Raw genomic sequence first — 16,976 nt, 5'->3', positions numbered from 1 at the left:
GATGAAAGTTTTAAAATGCAATCAGTTTCCATCACGTGACCTAATATCCTCAAGAGATGCTCACATCTCTCTCTGTGGCATATTTTGACACTGAGATAATGCAAAGCATCTCAAAGTAATTCCAAGTTGTACTTTTCGAAACCTTGCTCACGGGAACTTTTCTGAAAGATTTGTCAGATATGAGTATGGAAAAAACTATAGCTGTTGCTTTGTCCTGTGGGCTTAGAGAAGAGGAAAAGTAACGCATCTGAAAGTCCTGAGTGAAGAGAACATTCATTCCAGTGCTCTGTGCTGGGTCCCCAGATCCTCATACCAGGTTTTCTACTGCATTTTCAGAAAAATCTTGATGCTCTAAATGACTGTGCTAAACTTGATCTTTCTTTTAAAGAGGAGACTAAAGCCCAAAAGCCATATGTGCAGTAACACCCACCCAGGACAGTCAGAGGAAAGAACCATTTAATTTAGATACATGAAATGACAGCACTGTCAACAATAGGAGTGTACAAGTTAAGCTTAGGTTTCTCCCACCCCTTCACCCCTCTTTTTGACTTTTTCAGACTAAGTCCTACATATTATATGGAAGAAAGAAAGAAAAATGTCAGCTGCTGGGCAGGAATACGTTGTAATGCCAATGCAGAATATCATCTCCTCCAGGATTTTCCACCAGGATATGACTCAATTGCAAGAAAAAGCACATTCCCTCCTGTTCTTTTTCCTGTTCTTACATTGTAGATTGTTAATTTTAGGGTTTGTCTTCAAACAAACACACCACATCAGAAAAAAATAGGACACTCTCCAAATATTCTGGGTTTTAGCTGGGCTTGATTTACCAGGTATGTCTCTATCTGATGGTAGAGGGATGACATATATTTTACATGATATGGATTGTTCATAGGGTGTTTGTAGAAAACATGACTCTGAACAAATGCAATTTGTTCCCCTTTGGTCACAGTTAATACTACACATATCTGCTCTCTGGCTGATGAACTTGTACAAACTGTTTGAGTGTTTCAGACTGTAAACTGAAAATGGCAACTGATCTGCTGCATCACTTGAGAAATCACTGGTTTATTGATGTTCAAACAAATGCTGAATTAAAATTAGTGCAGAAACTTACATGTACATAAAATTTATCATGTACTTGCACACAGCAGATCACTGATGAATTTGGAAAAAAAACTTTTGAAAGAATGCATACCTGGCATTATATACATATTGGTATATATTAATTAACAGGAGGGCAGCTGCTACTTACTTTTAATGTGCCACTTGGGGAACCACAGTCAAACATGTGACCAAAATATATTAAAATATCTGTACTTGGGTTTGGTAAACAGATTCCTGTAAGGGCACCACCCACATTGTATCCTAAAGCTTCATAAAGGTAGGGCAATCCAGATAGTATCTGGATAGCCACTTAATCAAACAAGAGAAAATAAGAGAGTGGTGAGATTTTGCAGAATCACAGAATCATTTAGGTTGGAGAGGACCTTTGAGATCATCAAGCTACCTTATGGCTCAACACCACCTTGTCAGCTAAGTCTTTTCCTTGACACCTCCAGGGGTGGTGACTACACCACCTCTCTGAACAGCCCATTCTAATCCCCAAACGACCCTTCTGTGAAGAACTTCTCCTCAATGTCCAGCTTAAACCTCCCCTGGTGCAGCTTAAGACTGTCCTCTTGTCCTGTCACTGGTTGCCTGGGAGAAGAGACCCCCCCCCACCTGGCTACAGCCTCCACTACTTTGCAATAAACAGCTACTTGAATGGCTTTTAAAAACACTGTAGTACTTTTACTAAGTTCTTCTAAAGCAAAGGGAAGTGTTTTCACCAGTTTTACTTAAATAAAACCTTCTGAACAAAGTGCAAGGGGACACTGAATAGAAGCTGAGATGGGCTATCTACCTGTATCTGCTCCTCCTCAAGGTGCCTCGGGGATCTGTACATCCACACAACTGATAGCCAGCTGCAGGCCTTGCCAGCTGGCCAGTGTTTCAGCCTGGCAGCACTTAAGGCAGTCCACTGCTGCATGGACACCACCTGCACTGCACATCACTCTAAAGAAGGCCAAAAGCCCCTTAGCCAAAGGATTTGAAATTAGCTGGGACCAAGGAAGGGGGAAGAAAGGATGGCTGTTGAAATGTGTGCAAGGTCCCAGGAAGGACCAGAAGATATAGCATTCTGTGTTGTTTCCTTATAATAGCAAATGTTTACTTAAACTGTCTGCCACAAAACTTCCCATAGAAAAGTCCTCAGAGCCCCCAAGAAACCGACTCTCTGAAGGACATCACCCTTGGCAGCCGTGGTGGAACACAGTGCTTACAGCACAGCAGGATGCCAAGAAGCAGCTCTGAAGACATCTGTCCTGGGGAACACACACAGAGACATCACCAGCATGACTTGGTCTCCACCAGAAGCAGCCCAAACTGAAGGGGAAGGGGGCTTACTTTGCTGTGTTTCTTTTACTGAAAAGAGTTTTTGCTTCAAGATCCACAGTGGGGAAAAACAAGATGACTGTAAGCCCCTCAAGGTGTTCACGGGCAAGGGCACAGCCACCCAGCCAAACCAGGACCTGGCTCTCTCTGCTGGAATGGGCTCCATGCCACAGCTGGTAAGTGCTGAGGACCTGACCTCACTGAGAACAGCTGTGTCTCCCTGCCCTGCCCTGCTGGACCATGCCACCAGACTGGTAAGGTTTGTCTGTACCTGTTCTGCAGGGCACCCCAAGCACCCTCTGCAGTGTCAGCCTCTCATTATCCTCTGCACCCCAGTCATCAGCTGGGGCAAGTGTAGCCTCAGAGCAGCTGGTCATCCCTGCCTTGGGCCATGCTGTGAAATGGGACAGGCACTCTGCTCCACAGGATAAAGAGGACACCTCATTTAGGGGAACAGCATTCCAGAATAAGAATTAAATGTAGCCTGTAATGGGAGAAGAACATGAAGAGATTGCATCTTTGAAGTAAGACGACAAGATTTTAATCTCACTATCTAGTGAGAAACCAGTAAACAAGAGGACAAAAGTCAACTGGGTAGAGATATCTAATTAGTTCATGAAGCATTTTACTGGAAGTATAATTTTACAGGTATAGCAAAGCAAGAGGTACCAATTAGTTGCAACTCATTAAGTGTAAGTTGTTTAGTAATTTAGGAAAAATGAAAGCAGACATGGCAAGGTTGGTACAGACAAGAATTCCACGTAGCTGAGTGTCACATTTCCAACAGCAGCCAGTCTGCTCAAGCAGCAGAGGAGTAATTTGCAATTCAGTCCTGACCCATGGGGACAGGCAGGCAGACCATACATTCCAGCCTTTCTGAAAGAAACATTAAAGGACAAAAATAATGAATGCCTTCATTACAAATGACCAGGTGAGACAATTAGTGCCTGTCTCCACCCATGAGCTATTAAAACTTCATGTTCCATCTATAGAAAGCATTATTATCCTAAATAGAGAGATTTTGAATAATTAAATCAGCTGTGTTCACATTCTCATCTCATAGGTTTCTGCTAATACTTATGCAGGAGTAGGGTAAGTCTCTTACTTACTCTTTATAAAATACTTACCTCTTTATAAAATTTATCCTTTTTAGGGAAACAGAAACAAACAAACATCCCAGGTAAGATATTACCAACGAGATTTTAATGCATAATATTTTCAAAACTTGCACTTTACCTGAGGTAGGTTTGTTGAGCAGAAGGGAGTTCAGAAACCATTGCACATACCAGGATAGAAAAGAGACTTAAAATGAAGCCCTAGCAGGGAAGCAGGTTCTGTGAACAAGACCACCAAAGCATGCAGAAATGTCATCACTCACTTCAGCTGGAATGCTGGCAAACTGTAGGTATTCTCTACCTTTCTGCTTTTAATCCCATCCATGAAACACAAGTACCCTCAGAGAAAACATGTAATTTAGCTAATCCTTTTTCAATTACACAAGGCAGTGGTTGTAGGCAAAGGTTTCCTAGAGCAACAGCTTTCAGAGAAGTGTCACAGTGACATTGAATCAGACTCATCCCCTGCAACTGTCTGCCAGGGCTTTTTAAGCCTCTGTGGTAGTACACAGAGAGACACCACAAACCCAGTGTAAGGCAAGACAGCAATGCACCATTTTATTTGGTGGTAACTGTAGAGCAAACGATTCCCTATAAAAGCAGGCACCAAATTCTGGGAAAGTCTGGGCCTGGAATTTGCAGCTCAGTTATTAACTAATAGTAGCTAACACAAGTGTAAAAACCACATGAGGAACAGTTTCCTTCCCACAGTCCACTGGTGAAGCTGCCTACAAAAAGAAAACTAAAAAAGTCTGAAAACTTCACAAAAGTAAATTCTTTTCTTTGTACTGAATGGACACGCTGTACTCCCACTCCTTTACAAAGGAAGTTAAGAGCTTCTTTGTGTCAAGCCTACTCTCTTTTTCTCAACAAAATAGGAATGAAAGAGCCATGTGAATTATTAACAGATGACAACAGAGAGCTAGCCAGGTATTTCAAACACTTGTGTCTCTTCTTCCTACATGAATTCCTCAACAGTACATGCAAAGTAAGTCTTCTTACTACTTCATAATTTAAATCTGTAATTGGAGATAATTAAACAAATTGTTGAGAAGTAAAGGCTTTTTTTACATTCCTTCTTTCTTCTTTCTTTCCCTGGCAGGGCATTCAACCTGACTGTGACAGTGATACAGTGACAGGGGGGCTTCATGCCTTGCTCTGAAGGGCATTTGGTGATCAAGTTAAAGTCTTTTTCCCCCTTATTGCCTCTTCAGTACCACAAGCTCATGCAGAACATCATGCAATCTGGTGGAACAGAGACATCATTTACTTCTGAACTGGAATAGATATATAATGGGGAAATCTGGAAACAGACTAAAGCTTTATTCACGTTACAGTGTTAACCGTCACGTCGCGGTAAAAGCAAGTCTTGTTTGTTATAAACACTTTGGATGGCCCCTGGTCCCCAAACTCCCCCCTCCCAATCCCCCCAAACAAACAAGTGAACAGGACACCACTACATGAATCCAACACCACTGCTCGACAGCATGCTTGCTATTTACACAGAAGTGCAAACTTTACACTGCTTCAGTCCATTCACATTGAACTCAAATAAATCCTGAATTTGTCGAAGAATCCCTGCAAATCCAATGCAAAAAATAAAAATGGAATTATGTTGAGTCAGTATCAGAGCAACTGAAAGATATTTGAGAACTGACAAAGGAAAACCCATAAAAATTAAAACTACAGTAGTAAGCTTTAAAATAACAAACTTTCTGACAACTTTGAAAAATAATTCAGATGACCATAAAAAAAAACATGTATTTTTCTATTTACTTAAAAATTTAAATCCATAAATTCTAAACTTTCTTCAGTTAAAAGGACCATTTCAAAAGGCATGGTAAAGCACAGCATCTGACATACCACAAATGGAGGAGTAAAGTTTCCCACAGTGGAGCAGAAACCCCCAGGTGATGCCTCAGGGCAAAAACACTAACCAGAATAACCTCTCTGGTTTGAATTTGACTGTGCTTCACACGTACACTCTTTATTCTACCTGCCATAAAAATGGACAAAAGCAGCACATACATTAGCAGCAGCTCCTACTCAAAACAAGAAGCGCAGCACATTCCCCCCTCAGCCAGCTCCCCGCTGGAAGTGCTCCAGACTAAGCCACAGAAACTGAACAGTGAGCTTTTGAATGACAGGACATCATGTGCTCCAGCAGTCAAGTACTTACAAGGTTTCTTAAACAAATTGATCATGCCTACAATTTCAGACGAAGTCAGAGAAACTTCAGACTTGGTCTTCTCTGAGGAGGAAACAGAAGCCATGAAATCACCAAAGAGAAGGACTTGTTTGGCTGTTTTTGTTGTGATTTTAAAGAGAACTCAGAAGAACATATTGTAATGTGATAGGAAGTCTGCAGGAACAGCCTTACAAATTAAGCTGGGCGTGTATTTCAGCACTCTGTTCTTATTTAGCACTTTCCCCATGGAAAATGCTAAGAGAGATAGCAAGTAGCAGCAGCCAAGATAATTTCAGATTGATAGGTAAGACTTCCCAGCTGATCTTTCATTTGGTACATTAGTTTATACAACAGCTTTTTGCTCAGTCTTCCCCAACCACAAAGCCAAAAATAGCATTACCTTCCTAAAAGGGCAATATGGTAAACTGGGATGACTAGGCAACTCTTTATAGGTGCTATGAATAACAGTAGTGGTTTTTAAAAAGTAAGAATAATCCTGGTATTATTATATTATCCATGTTTTTATCTAGACAAGAACAGTTTAATGTCAATAACTACCATGATATCTGGAGGCTGCATTTTCCAAGAAAATTTATGCCAGACACCAGTATTTCCTGAAGCATCCTATAGTACCATGAAAGGGAGACAAGCACAGTCTATATTATTTCTCATGAAAGAAGCAACAATGATGCAAATTCCTCTTAGAAAGCAATAAAGTTTTGAATAAATTCTAAAAGGGCTTTATTATGCAGTTCTCAGTCAACACTGGCTGAGCCAAATCCCACTCCTCTGTGCTCAGGGTAGAACTTCTTGTGGCTCCAGTAGCTCCTGTCACAAAGGTGGCACTCTTCCACAAACAGAAGGCTTAAGGGAAAATACACCCAGTGAAGCCATGCTCCCAGATCTGTAGTTTGGCAGAGAAATGGGAGATCTGATTTTCAAATCTCCTGGGAACCAGGTAGCTTATCATGCAGTAAAAACCTCTACAGGAAATTAATGTTTTAGTGATGCCTTTTCAAATCTTGCTTGGGGTTTGTTCAAAAACATGTCTAACAAGTTTTACCCAAAGACCAGCAACAAGTTGCTAAGCTTAGGCCTTCATATCCCAAAAGTGTTTAGACCAAAAAGTTTCTCATAAAATTTAAGATCTAGACAAAATTGTGCTTGCTCTATGTGAAATCAAAGTTTCTGGTTGTCATCTAGTTTCAACAGAGGTCCTTGGCATTTTCATATCAATTGCAGAGACTCTTGAAGTAAGCTAAAGCTTCAACAGAGAGAAATTTTAATTAATCTATTGTACACAGTGCATTTAATAGTATCTGATTTCTCAAATCTCCCTCTGTGTCAATTAAAAACAGTGTATGTGGAGAAACATTGAGGAATCCCAGGCTGCTTAGCAGTCCCTTTCTTTCTAAGCACTGCAAATACTGACATACAGAATAATCCCCCTAAACACAAACAAATGGGATTGAACTGGAAATGAGAGAAGATAAAATAAAGAGCTTGAGAGTAATATCCCCCTGTTGCTTTCTCCTCTGAGGCATGTCATACAGATTTGTTTTGGCAGATATACCAAGATTTATGTGTAATAATGACTTCAGCAACTTGTTTCTTTAGGGACACATTTCAGTTCAGTAATGATACATTCTCAGGAACCAAGAGAATGACTTTCACCCAATTTAATTTTTAATTAAAAAGAGCTTAAAAAAAAAGAGAGAGAGCATAGAAAGATGAAATTGTTCTGGTCTGGCAAAATGCATGGCTTTTTGACCCATCTATAAGGGCTACTTTCTTCAACAGCTGACAGACCAAGATTCTCCTCAGCAAATGAATCACTTTACCCAGCCTTCCTCCTGCAGCCCAACACTGGATCTAGCCTCCCCCAAATAGCCAGCAAGCCAGGGGTAATTAAGACCAGGAGAGCTTAGGACAGGGCTCAGGACCATCAGAAAGGCACCTGAGCAAACACTCCCTGGCCTCAGGTGTGGTCACTGCCCTGAGCACATTCTGCAGCTATTCAGGTCCTTTGCACTTCAAACCCCATGACTAAGATTCACCTTGGTGACCAACAGATGAATGTTGCAATACTGAAAAGCACAGGGGTTCAGGGAGTTCCTAATCTAGCATCAAATCTGGAGGTGCATGAGCAGCCACAGAACAGCCTCCTAGCTGAGGACAATTAGTAGTGTTTAATTGTCACACAAGGTTATCAAAGGACCTTTTGTACCAGCAGCAGGGAAGCAGCATCACTCAGACAGCAAGCATGAAGATAAGTGGTGGACAATCTGGCAATGAAGAGGCAGAAGCCACTCCACCTGTAATTTCCTAATATCAGCTTCATCTCAGTCACACTCAAACTGCCTGCTACTCTGTTTGAGCAGGGATGAAAATTGAAACATAAGCTTTTGTTTCAAAACATTACATGATAGAAGGTTAAAAGGTGAAGTAACAAAATCAAACAATGCAAAGTTTAAAGAGAAAAAGTATTTTCCTTCAATTTTCTTACATGAAAATAGGTTATAACAGCCAAAAAGTGTAATGCAGTAGACATGTAAAAGGTCTTAGTTTTTCCTGAATTAGTAGCAGTGGCATGCACAATGCCAAACTGAAATTTTTGCATCCTCTTGCCACTTAGTTTACCTCAAATTTCATCTTGATTTATTTTCAACACAATGGGAAATGGAGGCAGTGGGACTTAGAAAAGCTTGTTATATATAATTATAGATGTGGAGGTTATTAATGCAAGGATAGATTTGGCATAGGCACTAAACCTTTAACCCAGGAAGCACACTTTGTCAGAAAACTTACCTGCTTGTTAAAAACCCAACAGATCACCAACTCACTCAAGCTCTCCAAAGCTACCTGCAGTCAGCAAAGAATATTGAAGCTAGTAAAAGAAATCAAGAGAGAGCGGCAGAGAATGAAAGCAGGCAAAAACCACTGGAGCCAGGAAGTTTCTAATGAGTGGTTAATTGTACAAAAGGTGGGATGCATTATTTAGAGAAACATGTCCCGCAGGAACTTCTCAGGAGGTGACAGAGAGTTCTCCAGCAGCATAGTTGGAATCTTGTTTCTCATTGCCCTTTTAATGCTGGAGGTCTGAATGGTAAAACTTTCAAGTTAGCATAAAGAAACCTGTCAATGCATGGCATTTGCAATGTAGTCATCTCATCTCCTTCTGCAAACAAACTCTGCTAAGTATGACTAGCCTGGAGCTCACTGAGTGAGCTTTGAGAAAGACTTCTGCTTCCTTGAGAGTGGACAGGTGCCCCACTTTCAGATGACCAGTTCTGGCAGCACAGTCCTCAGCAAAAGCATAAAGGGTTGAAGGGAGCAGCACCTCCCTGGAGAGGTGCACCTCTGCCCTGGAGCAAGCACAGACTGCAGAGTGCATACTAACACTCCCCGTGACACTCCCTTCTGAAGGCAGACAAGGAATACCATTTGTCAGAATTTTCAACACAATACTTGTCTGAAGTGCTGACTTTGTGCAAGCAAAGGCAAAATGATAATTTTTTAAATGTCTTTACCAGAAGCCTCAATTGGAATGAAGCATGTCTTGCATTAATCAACAGCCTTCCCTCAAAGTAAAACCTGTTAAATATTGCTTCTTATCTTATTAAGCCACAAACCTTGTTTAATATTACTCTATTATTGTCTTATCTGCGAGCAGCTAAATTTCTGCCAGGTTGGTTCAACTAATCGACTTATGTTGCTGTGATTCTGACATTTCAAAAAAAAATCTGTTACACAACCAGAGCAGAAATAAAAACACTTGAGCAGCTGAAAGAGTGGAGCTGAATAAGGAGCGCTACAAAACAGGAACAGATTTAGGAATAATGAGGTCACCTCACACCTCAACATACACAAAGTTATTCTGTCCACTCAAATAACTTCACGTTTGGTAGTAGCCACAGCACAATATACCACATCATTTTAAAGAGACAGAAGCATTTTCACTGCTCTGGTTAATTAGAAAATAATTAACACAGAACGATACCATCATGTGCTCCCCTTCCAGGTTTCTCCCAGCTTGACGGATGAGGAGAGAATTAAGAAGGGTGAAAAATGTTCCTTCCCTCCCCATGTCCTCCAAGTGAGACACCCCTAATCTGGCCATGTGGTTGCAGCTCCAGAGCACCAAGCAGTCGTGGCATTTAGGGTGCTTCAGAAACATCTTGTGTCTGCTCAAGCACTCAGCTGTTGCTGTGGTGGCAGCATGAAAGGTCTGCTTCTCATCAGGTATTTTGGCTTTTCAGCCTTTCTTATGCCAGATACCTGCAGTTTGTTCTTTAGGAGAGACCTACTATTACAAAGGGAGAGACATACTTTTAGTTTCCCTCCAAACTGCCAAATCACACAAGGTGAAATTCAGAGCCACAAGGTCTGGCAGGGCCAGAGGTGTTAAGGGTTCCCTGGCTGTGCAAAGCAGGTGAGCACCAGGGAGAGGCAGGAAGGCAAGGAGATCCCTGTTCAAGTGACCACAGATGAAGGAACAACCCAGAAGTAGACAAGAAAGTGAGGGATCCAAGCTTAAACCAGTTTGTCTATTCATTTGATTGGTGATATTTGTGCAGCCAAGAACTGGGTTGTTTCTGTTTTGGATTTTCTAAAAAAGTATACCCAGAGAGCATCCTTTTTTTTTTTTTTTTTTTTTTAATAGAAAGGAATGCAGCAGTCTACATCTAATAAAAGAAAGTTCCAGATGTCAAAATTGTTCAAAAAGCATGACTACCTACTGAGATAAAGCATGATAATGCTATGCCTAAAAGGGAGTTGGTATCTAAGCAAATACAGATTGGAATCACTGACTCATCCACCCTGGGCCTTTAAGGCAAATGGATGAAGGGCTGACAGAAGGAAGAGAGGGGGGAGGAAAATAAGGAGGCATAGAGAATTTAAACAATATTAGCTACAAGTGAATCCTAAATAAAGATTAAAATCACTGCCTAGTGGATTTTGGGACTTCTGAAGTCATGGCCATGAAATTAGCGGAAAACTGGCAGTTCAGGATGTATGATGACTTTTATGAGGAAAACTTTCAGCAGTATTTTAACTTTTAAGAGCTACCATTGGATAGTTCTTCCAAGCTTCTTAAAACATAAGGAGAAATTGGCATAGCTCTTCCAAGCTGCTTAAAAACATAAGGAGAAACTGGCATTTAGGGGAAGCATCTAAAAATCAGCACTCCCATTTCATAATTAACTCAACTATCTATTTTAGTATAAACAAAAAGTCTTTCCCAAATTTCTACCATTTAAACATCCTGCTGGTTCCAACACAGTCAAGCACTCCTAAGGAAGGCAAACAGCCCAGGTGTTTTCTGTTGCACTCATGTGATAAATACCATTGGTGGAATGGTCTAGAATGATCATGTTCATCTAGCTTTTAGTAAGTTGAATATAAATACAAATCTTTAAAGCCAGAGAACTTCAGCTTCTGTAAGTTGTTCCCAACACAGGTCAGATTTCTTTACAGATTAAGAGGCATTTCAGTCCTCTAAGGAAATGTTTTATGCTTTTCAGCATTAAGGTTTCCATAGGAAAGTTCAGTATCTCTTCATTCATACATATTCTTACAGTCCCTCAATGGAATTTTAGGCTTATCCATTTACAGCTTCATTTAAACATCCTGAAGGCTATATGGATTTCCCTTTTGCACTTAATATGAATTACAAGTAACTGAGCTATTGAGGATGAGGATTGCCTTTCATTTTTATGTGACAGTGTTCCAAAATGTATTTTCAGGCCTGTAAACTCTAAAGTTGTCTGGCCAGTTCCCTTGGAAAAGTCCAAGTGTCCAAGAGGACAGCCTATTTAATCATTTCAGCAGAAGTAAAATATATAGCTGGCATTATTTTCATTAACAATTTCTGAAACTAAGATACCAAAACCCCACTTGAAGAATTCAGTTTAATTTACCCTCAAGCCACTTCCTGAACTGAAATCTAAAAGAGTTATTTTGTTCATGATCTAGCTTTCTGTAATTCCTTCCTATATTTCTATCACTGGAGATTTCCTTATTGCAGCTTTGTTTTTATACTTTAGCAGAGAAATTCCAATAAGTTTGGGAATAGAAAGATTACATATGGAATCCTTAAAGATAGTTTTGTCTTTCAGTTCTAAACTTTCATGTTTGAAGTGAGACTACAGAAGAATGAAATTAGTAGGGCTGTTTAGGAGTCTCTGAGTGTTTTCTATGACAAGATGTTGCCAGAGAAAGTTTCAATTCAGTATCAGGAAAAGTAAACAGAGTATATTAAACAACTGGACACATCCATGAAGTGCAGATACGTTCACCTAAACATGGTACTGAGAAATACAATGAAATTACCAGTTCTACGCTTAAAAGAGGAAGACAAGATAAACTGAATACTCTACTGCTTCTTAGATACAGTTTCTAGGACTCTCTTGTTCAAATTCTAGAATTAAGTTGATCATTGCTGCAGCTTGAAATAATGGGAAAGAAAAGAAAAAAGAAAAGGGAAGTAAGAAAGAAAACACTTAATCTGTTCCTGCTGCAAAAGCCCATATCTTAGAATTCCTATACAAATCCTTGGGTCTTGCTATCCCAAGTGTTCAGATGTGCTCCAGATTATGTAAGACACTGGGTGACCCACTTGCAGTGAGAAAGAACTGCAAGACCAGCCTGGTCAGATCTACATTTTTTAGACATAAGATTCAGACATAAGCGGATCCCTTACAGCAATTTATGAGAAAGGAAAAGGTTTCCTCTGTAAATGAACTGAAAATGTGTTCTGTCTCTTTAATTTACAAATAAAATCCCAGTTTATTTTTACAGTACCTGAATCATCAGTACCCAGTACCTCAGACTGAACATTTTGGTTAGTATCACTTTCAGCTGCAGCCATATTTTTTTGGTGCCTTTGATTTGGGTGTGGGTTTTGGGTTTGTTTTTTTATTTTTTTAAATGTTATTGAAATAAGAAGTATAGCACAACACATTTATATCACCACTGAGATTCTGAAATCAAATGCAAGGTAAATTCTCCCTTATCTTTAAATCCTTCACTAAAGTGTCCTACATTTTAGGCTGGTTTGGAACAATGCAGTAGCAGCATTGTAAGGGTACAACAGACACAACATTACATTAGAAGTCTTTAACATATGAAAATTATAACTGCACTTCATAACAAGGACCTGTAAGTTAAAACTCCCAGGAACTGCAGAACTCTGTAATAAGTCATATTGTACAGGACATGTTTTTCTTACTGTCTGCATTCCTTCCTCTGTTCAATAATGGAAACTAATAATGTTAAATGTTTATTTAATAAACACTTTAATTATAAATAGCATTTCTATTTAATATAATAAACCAACAGTGCTATACATGAACACTATATTAGCTTAATAGTATTGAACAGTATTATAGTGTAAGCACTGTATTAGTTACCTGAATGTTGCAGAAGAACAAGGATTTACAAGAGCTTATTTTCTTCAGACTGCATTATCTAGCTGCATGTTTCCCACACTCTAAATTGCACCAAAGCATAAAAAACTGCATTAATAGGTTTAATAAAATGTACTTTTACTACCTATGTTACATAGGAGCATTATAATGCCACATTGTATCTTCTAGATCTGAAAATACTACAGCCATTCATAATTACAACATTTGTCCTCTGTAAAACATAGTAAGATTAAAATAACAGTTTAAAAGTCCTTGAAGAGCTTCTCTGGGGAAATTTGCCTGTGGGTTATGTATCTTTTGTACTCTTGCTTCATCTACAGAACCAGTCTTTGGTTTTGGGAAGAAGTCTCATTTTAGACAACAATATATGCAATATAGAAACTACAAAAGACACAAACCACCACTATAGAATATTGTTTTATCCTGGGTTTTATCAATAAAAATCAATCATCTCAGTGGGAATTATCCAACAATGACAGGAGAGTGCAGCTCCCCTCCTGACCTAAGGATAAAGATGATGGAGCTGAAGAAGGACCTTGTCTTGGAGACACCTCTGTCTACTCTCAGTTCACAACACTACAGATCTCCAAGAAGCTTTTTAAAAGCTGCTTAAGTCTATGAGCTGCATTTCAGCTGAGAGATTCATTTGGATGTAGTGGAGGAAGGTCACAGGGAATTTTAAGTCCTTGAATACAGACCAGATAGTCAGACCACTGCCATAACAGCATTTAACATGACATTTCATAATTAGCGCTGATAAACACTTGGGTTTCTTTTCTCTTTAGAATTTCCTGAAGAACTTTACTTCTCTCCATCCCAGTCAGCCACTGAAACCCAGGGTTATAGTGAGCTTTCAGCTCAAGACAGCGCTAAACCATATTAAAATTAAGCATGTGAGTGTCTTTTCCTGACTTTCTATTATTTAACCGCTGTCAGATGCCTGAGGCAGAACATCACAAACACATATATCACATTAGCAAAGTCAAATCAGGATTTGTGTCTATTTTTCCTGTCCTAATCCTATGAACCTGAATTCCTAAGTACTCTTAAGATGCAAATTTGAACTTTGAAACTGTAATGTACGAGCAGAAATGAAAAAAATATTACCATAGGGAATCCTTTAATTGACCCAGTTCTAAAAGTAGTAGAGGAAGCATAAATCACCTTTTGCCCTCAGATAATTTTTTCTACAGAACTCTTCATCAATATTCTCTCAGAATTCAGCATAGAAGAAATTAAAACAATGTAGTCTACAGAATTACTAAACCTGAGTCAATTGTTGCCAGCAAGATCACAAAAATAACAACCTAAACAGAAACTAATCCTAATTTTGCAAGCATGGTTCCTGGCCTTCTGAAAATACTGGCTTGCCAAAAGAAATTCTAAAAAAAAATTGAAAAAAGTCAAGAATCATCAAGTTGCACAGTTTGGACCCCATTTTAAAATATAAGCTGCTCCAGAATACTTCTGGTGAGCATGGAAATCTTGCTTAGAACTAGTCAATCTAATTAGGAGAAAATAATTTCAATTACAATTATAACTGACCAAAAGAAAGAAACATTTAATTACAATCAAGCTATACTCTTGCAATCAAGCCACTTCATAAGAATTAGCTCTGCCTTAGAACATATTATATTCATTTTCCTAAAGGTCTTATTCTGTATTAAGCACAAAAATTCAAAAGCATACAGGCATTTAGAGGCTGAATATAAATACTCTGATTTAAACATAAATATGCCATCCATCTTATCCAAAGGAAGTAAAAGCAGAAAAAACTATTGCAAAATTATCAAGACAAGTTCTTGCATACTGGGCAGCTTTCTCATGGAACAGAGCAGATGCAAAAGGTAACCAGTTCTGCTACATAGTGGGAAGATAAAGAAACGTGAAAAATGGGACATGACAACTTCTTTTGTTCATTGCTGTTTTATTTAGAGCTGTCATACCATTATTTCAAAAGCAGTTGATCAACTATAACTCTGCTCTTCAGCATGATGGCATTACCTTTCAAAGGAAATTTCTGCAGAAGGAGCTTGAGCCTTTTTCTTCACTCTCTCCTGGCTCTCTGGAGGATCCCAAAATTGTCAGGCATAGCTTCCATATGATAACAGATCTGCTTACTGCCCTCCCACTTTCCTGCCAGTAATTATTAAAAAAGCCAAATCTCTCAACCCCCAAAACCTTATTGGCTGCCAGCTTGGTAAATATCAGGCATGGGTCTCACATCTCTTATCAAGAGAAGGACCAGGTGCCTAGACTCAGAAGCTGATAACCACCAATGCCCTTCGTGATGGCCACAGAGGGAAATACACCCAACCAGCAGACTCCCCAAATGGTACATGAAACAATTATTGGATATTTACAGTATAGATTTCAGATCATCAAAATCTTGAGCATTTTTACTGTAATTATTGTCCTACAACATTTAGCAGATGGATGTAACCACCCCAGTGTTTAACTCCCGCTGCAATGTTCTGCAGATGATGTGATATGCTTAACTTACTAATTAACTGCATATCAGAAAATACTTTCCATGGATCTGTGAGCATCATTTCAGATTGCTGCTACTGTCAGGCCATCTTATTGGTTGTTCTCCTCAAGTCATGGAGGCAACAAAGGAATTGATTCTTTCTAAGTACAACAGAGGGGACAGGTAAGGCTATGGTAAGCACAGGTGAGTTTTTCAGAGGAGTTTTCCACACAGTGTAAGGATGAAGCCATCCTGCTGAGCTCCACTACCCCAGGTCCCAGTCCTGCATGGCCAGAGGCACCAGATGAACAAACCATGGACTGAATAAGCAAATTGCTCAGGTGCATGGGGTCACTCCCTTACTGGGCTGGAACAAGGACATGACACTGGTCTGCACAAAAACCAGTTAAGAATTGCAGGGGAGCACAAAATCCGAGTCCATTTACAGTGAGAGACTTCCTGTCTGGTTTTGTGATTTTAAATTTGAAAAGACAACCAATTTGTTCACATTAATATGTAGAGAGTTCACAAATCAAGGGACTTTTCCTGTTGAGGCTTATCACTAAAACTCATTGCAAGAATAACACAAGAGAAGTTTAAAAATTTAGAAAATGAATCATCAACAAATGCTACAACATAATGTTGACTTAACCAAGGTCTCTGCCTGCCTGGCAGGACCCTTCTTCATTAAAATAGGAAGTAGATTCTTTGCATAGCTAATTACTCAACCGTGACTCATTTCAGAAAATCTTTGTTATTTTTACTTCCTCTGAAATGACGGAAAGGACACAACCAATGTATCCATAGTCATCAGGTGTTATAAGATAGAAATCTGAATTGGGCAAACATAAAGAACAGGAGAAGCAAAATCAGGAGAACAAGAAGTTGCAGAGTAAAGGGGGAAAACTTTGGATGATACAAATGAAATAAAAACTCTTAATGGAATATAAAAGAACAAGATTTCCTGTTCTTCCACTTTTTTGAAGAATTAAAAAATAAAATATAAAAAGCTTTAAGGAAATCTGAAGTCTCTGGAAAGGCTGGGTAGGATCACCAGCAAATGTGAATCTGAAGCCATGAGCATTTTAGCCTAGAAAATATGAAATGGTGGAATGAAGTAGAAAAAAAATTGTCTGCATTAGGAAAAAAACCCAAAATATTAGATAATAAACTTGTTTAAAAGTTGACTAACACTACATTCACAAATGATTTACAGAGAATCTCATGGATTAAGCAAAATCTCTACTAACTGCAAATTACTTTCTAAAAAAGGTTTGGACTTTTTCTGCAGCAAAAAGCAGAATATTCTAACAACAGGATATGTGGGTGGTTATGAA

General features: G+C 39.1%; 1 protein-coding gene across 1 annotated transcript in view; it reads right to left on the bottom strand.

The window, feature by feature from the left end:
• The window catches only part of CRACD (capping protein inhibiting regulator of actin dynamics), a gene marked incomplete at both ends in the record, with an annotated part of 60,206 nt that extends 47,596 nt beyond the window's left edge, over nucleotides 1–12,610 (bottom strand). The window contains one exon of the mRNA XM_084205227.1: nucleotides 12,544–12,610. Within this exon, the coding sequence (XP_084061353.1) occupies nucleotides 12,544–12,610 (67 nt within the window). The remainder of the gene's footprint in view (nucleotides 1–12,543) is intronic.
• Between the last annotated feature and the right edge of the window lie 4,366 nt (nucleotides 12,611–16,976).

Source organism: Fringilla coelebs (assembly GCF_963513975.1).
Source record: "Fringilla coelebs genome assembly, chromosome: 4".
NCBI lineage: Eukaryota > Metazoa > Chordata > Aves > Passeriformes > Fringillidae > Fringilla > Fringilla coelebs.
This window is presented reverse-complemented; position numbering and strand designations above follow the sequence as displayed.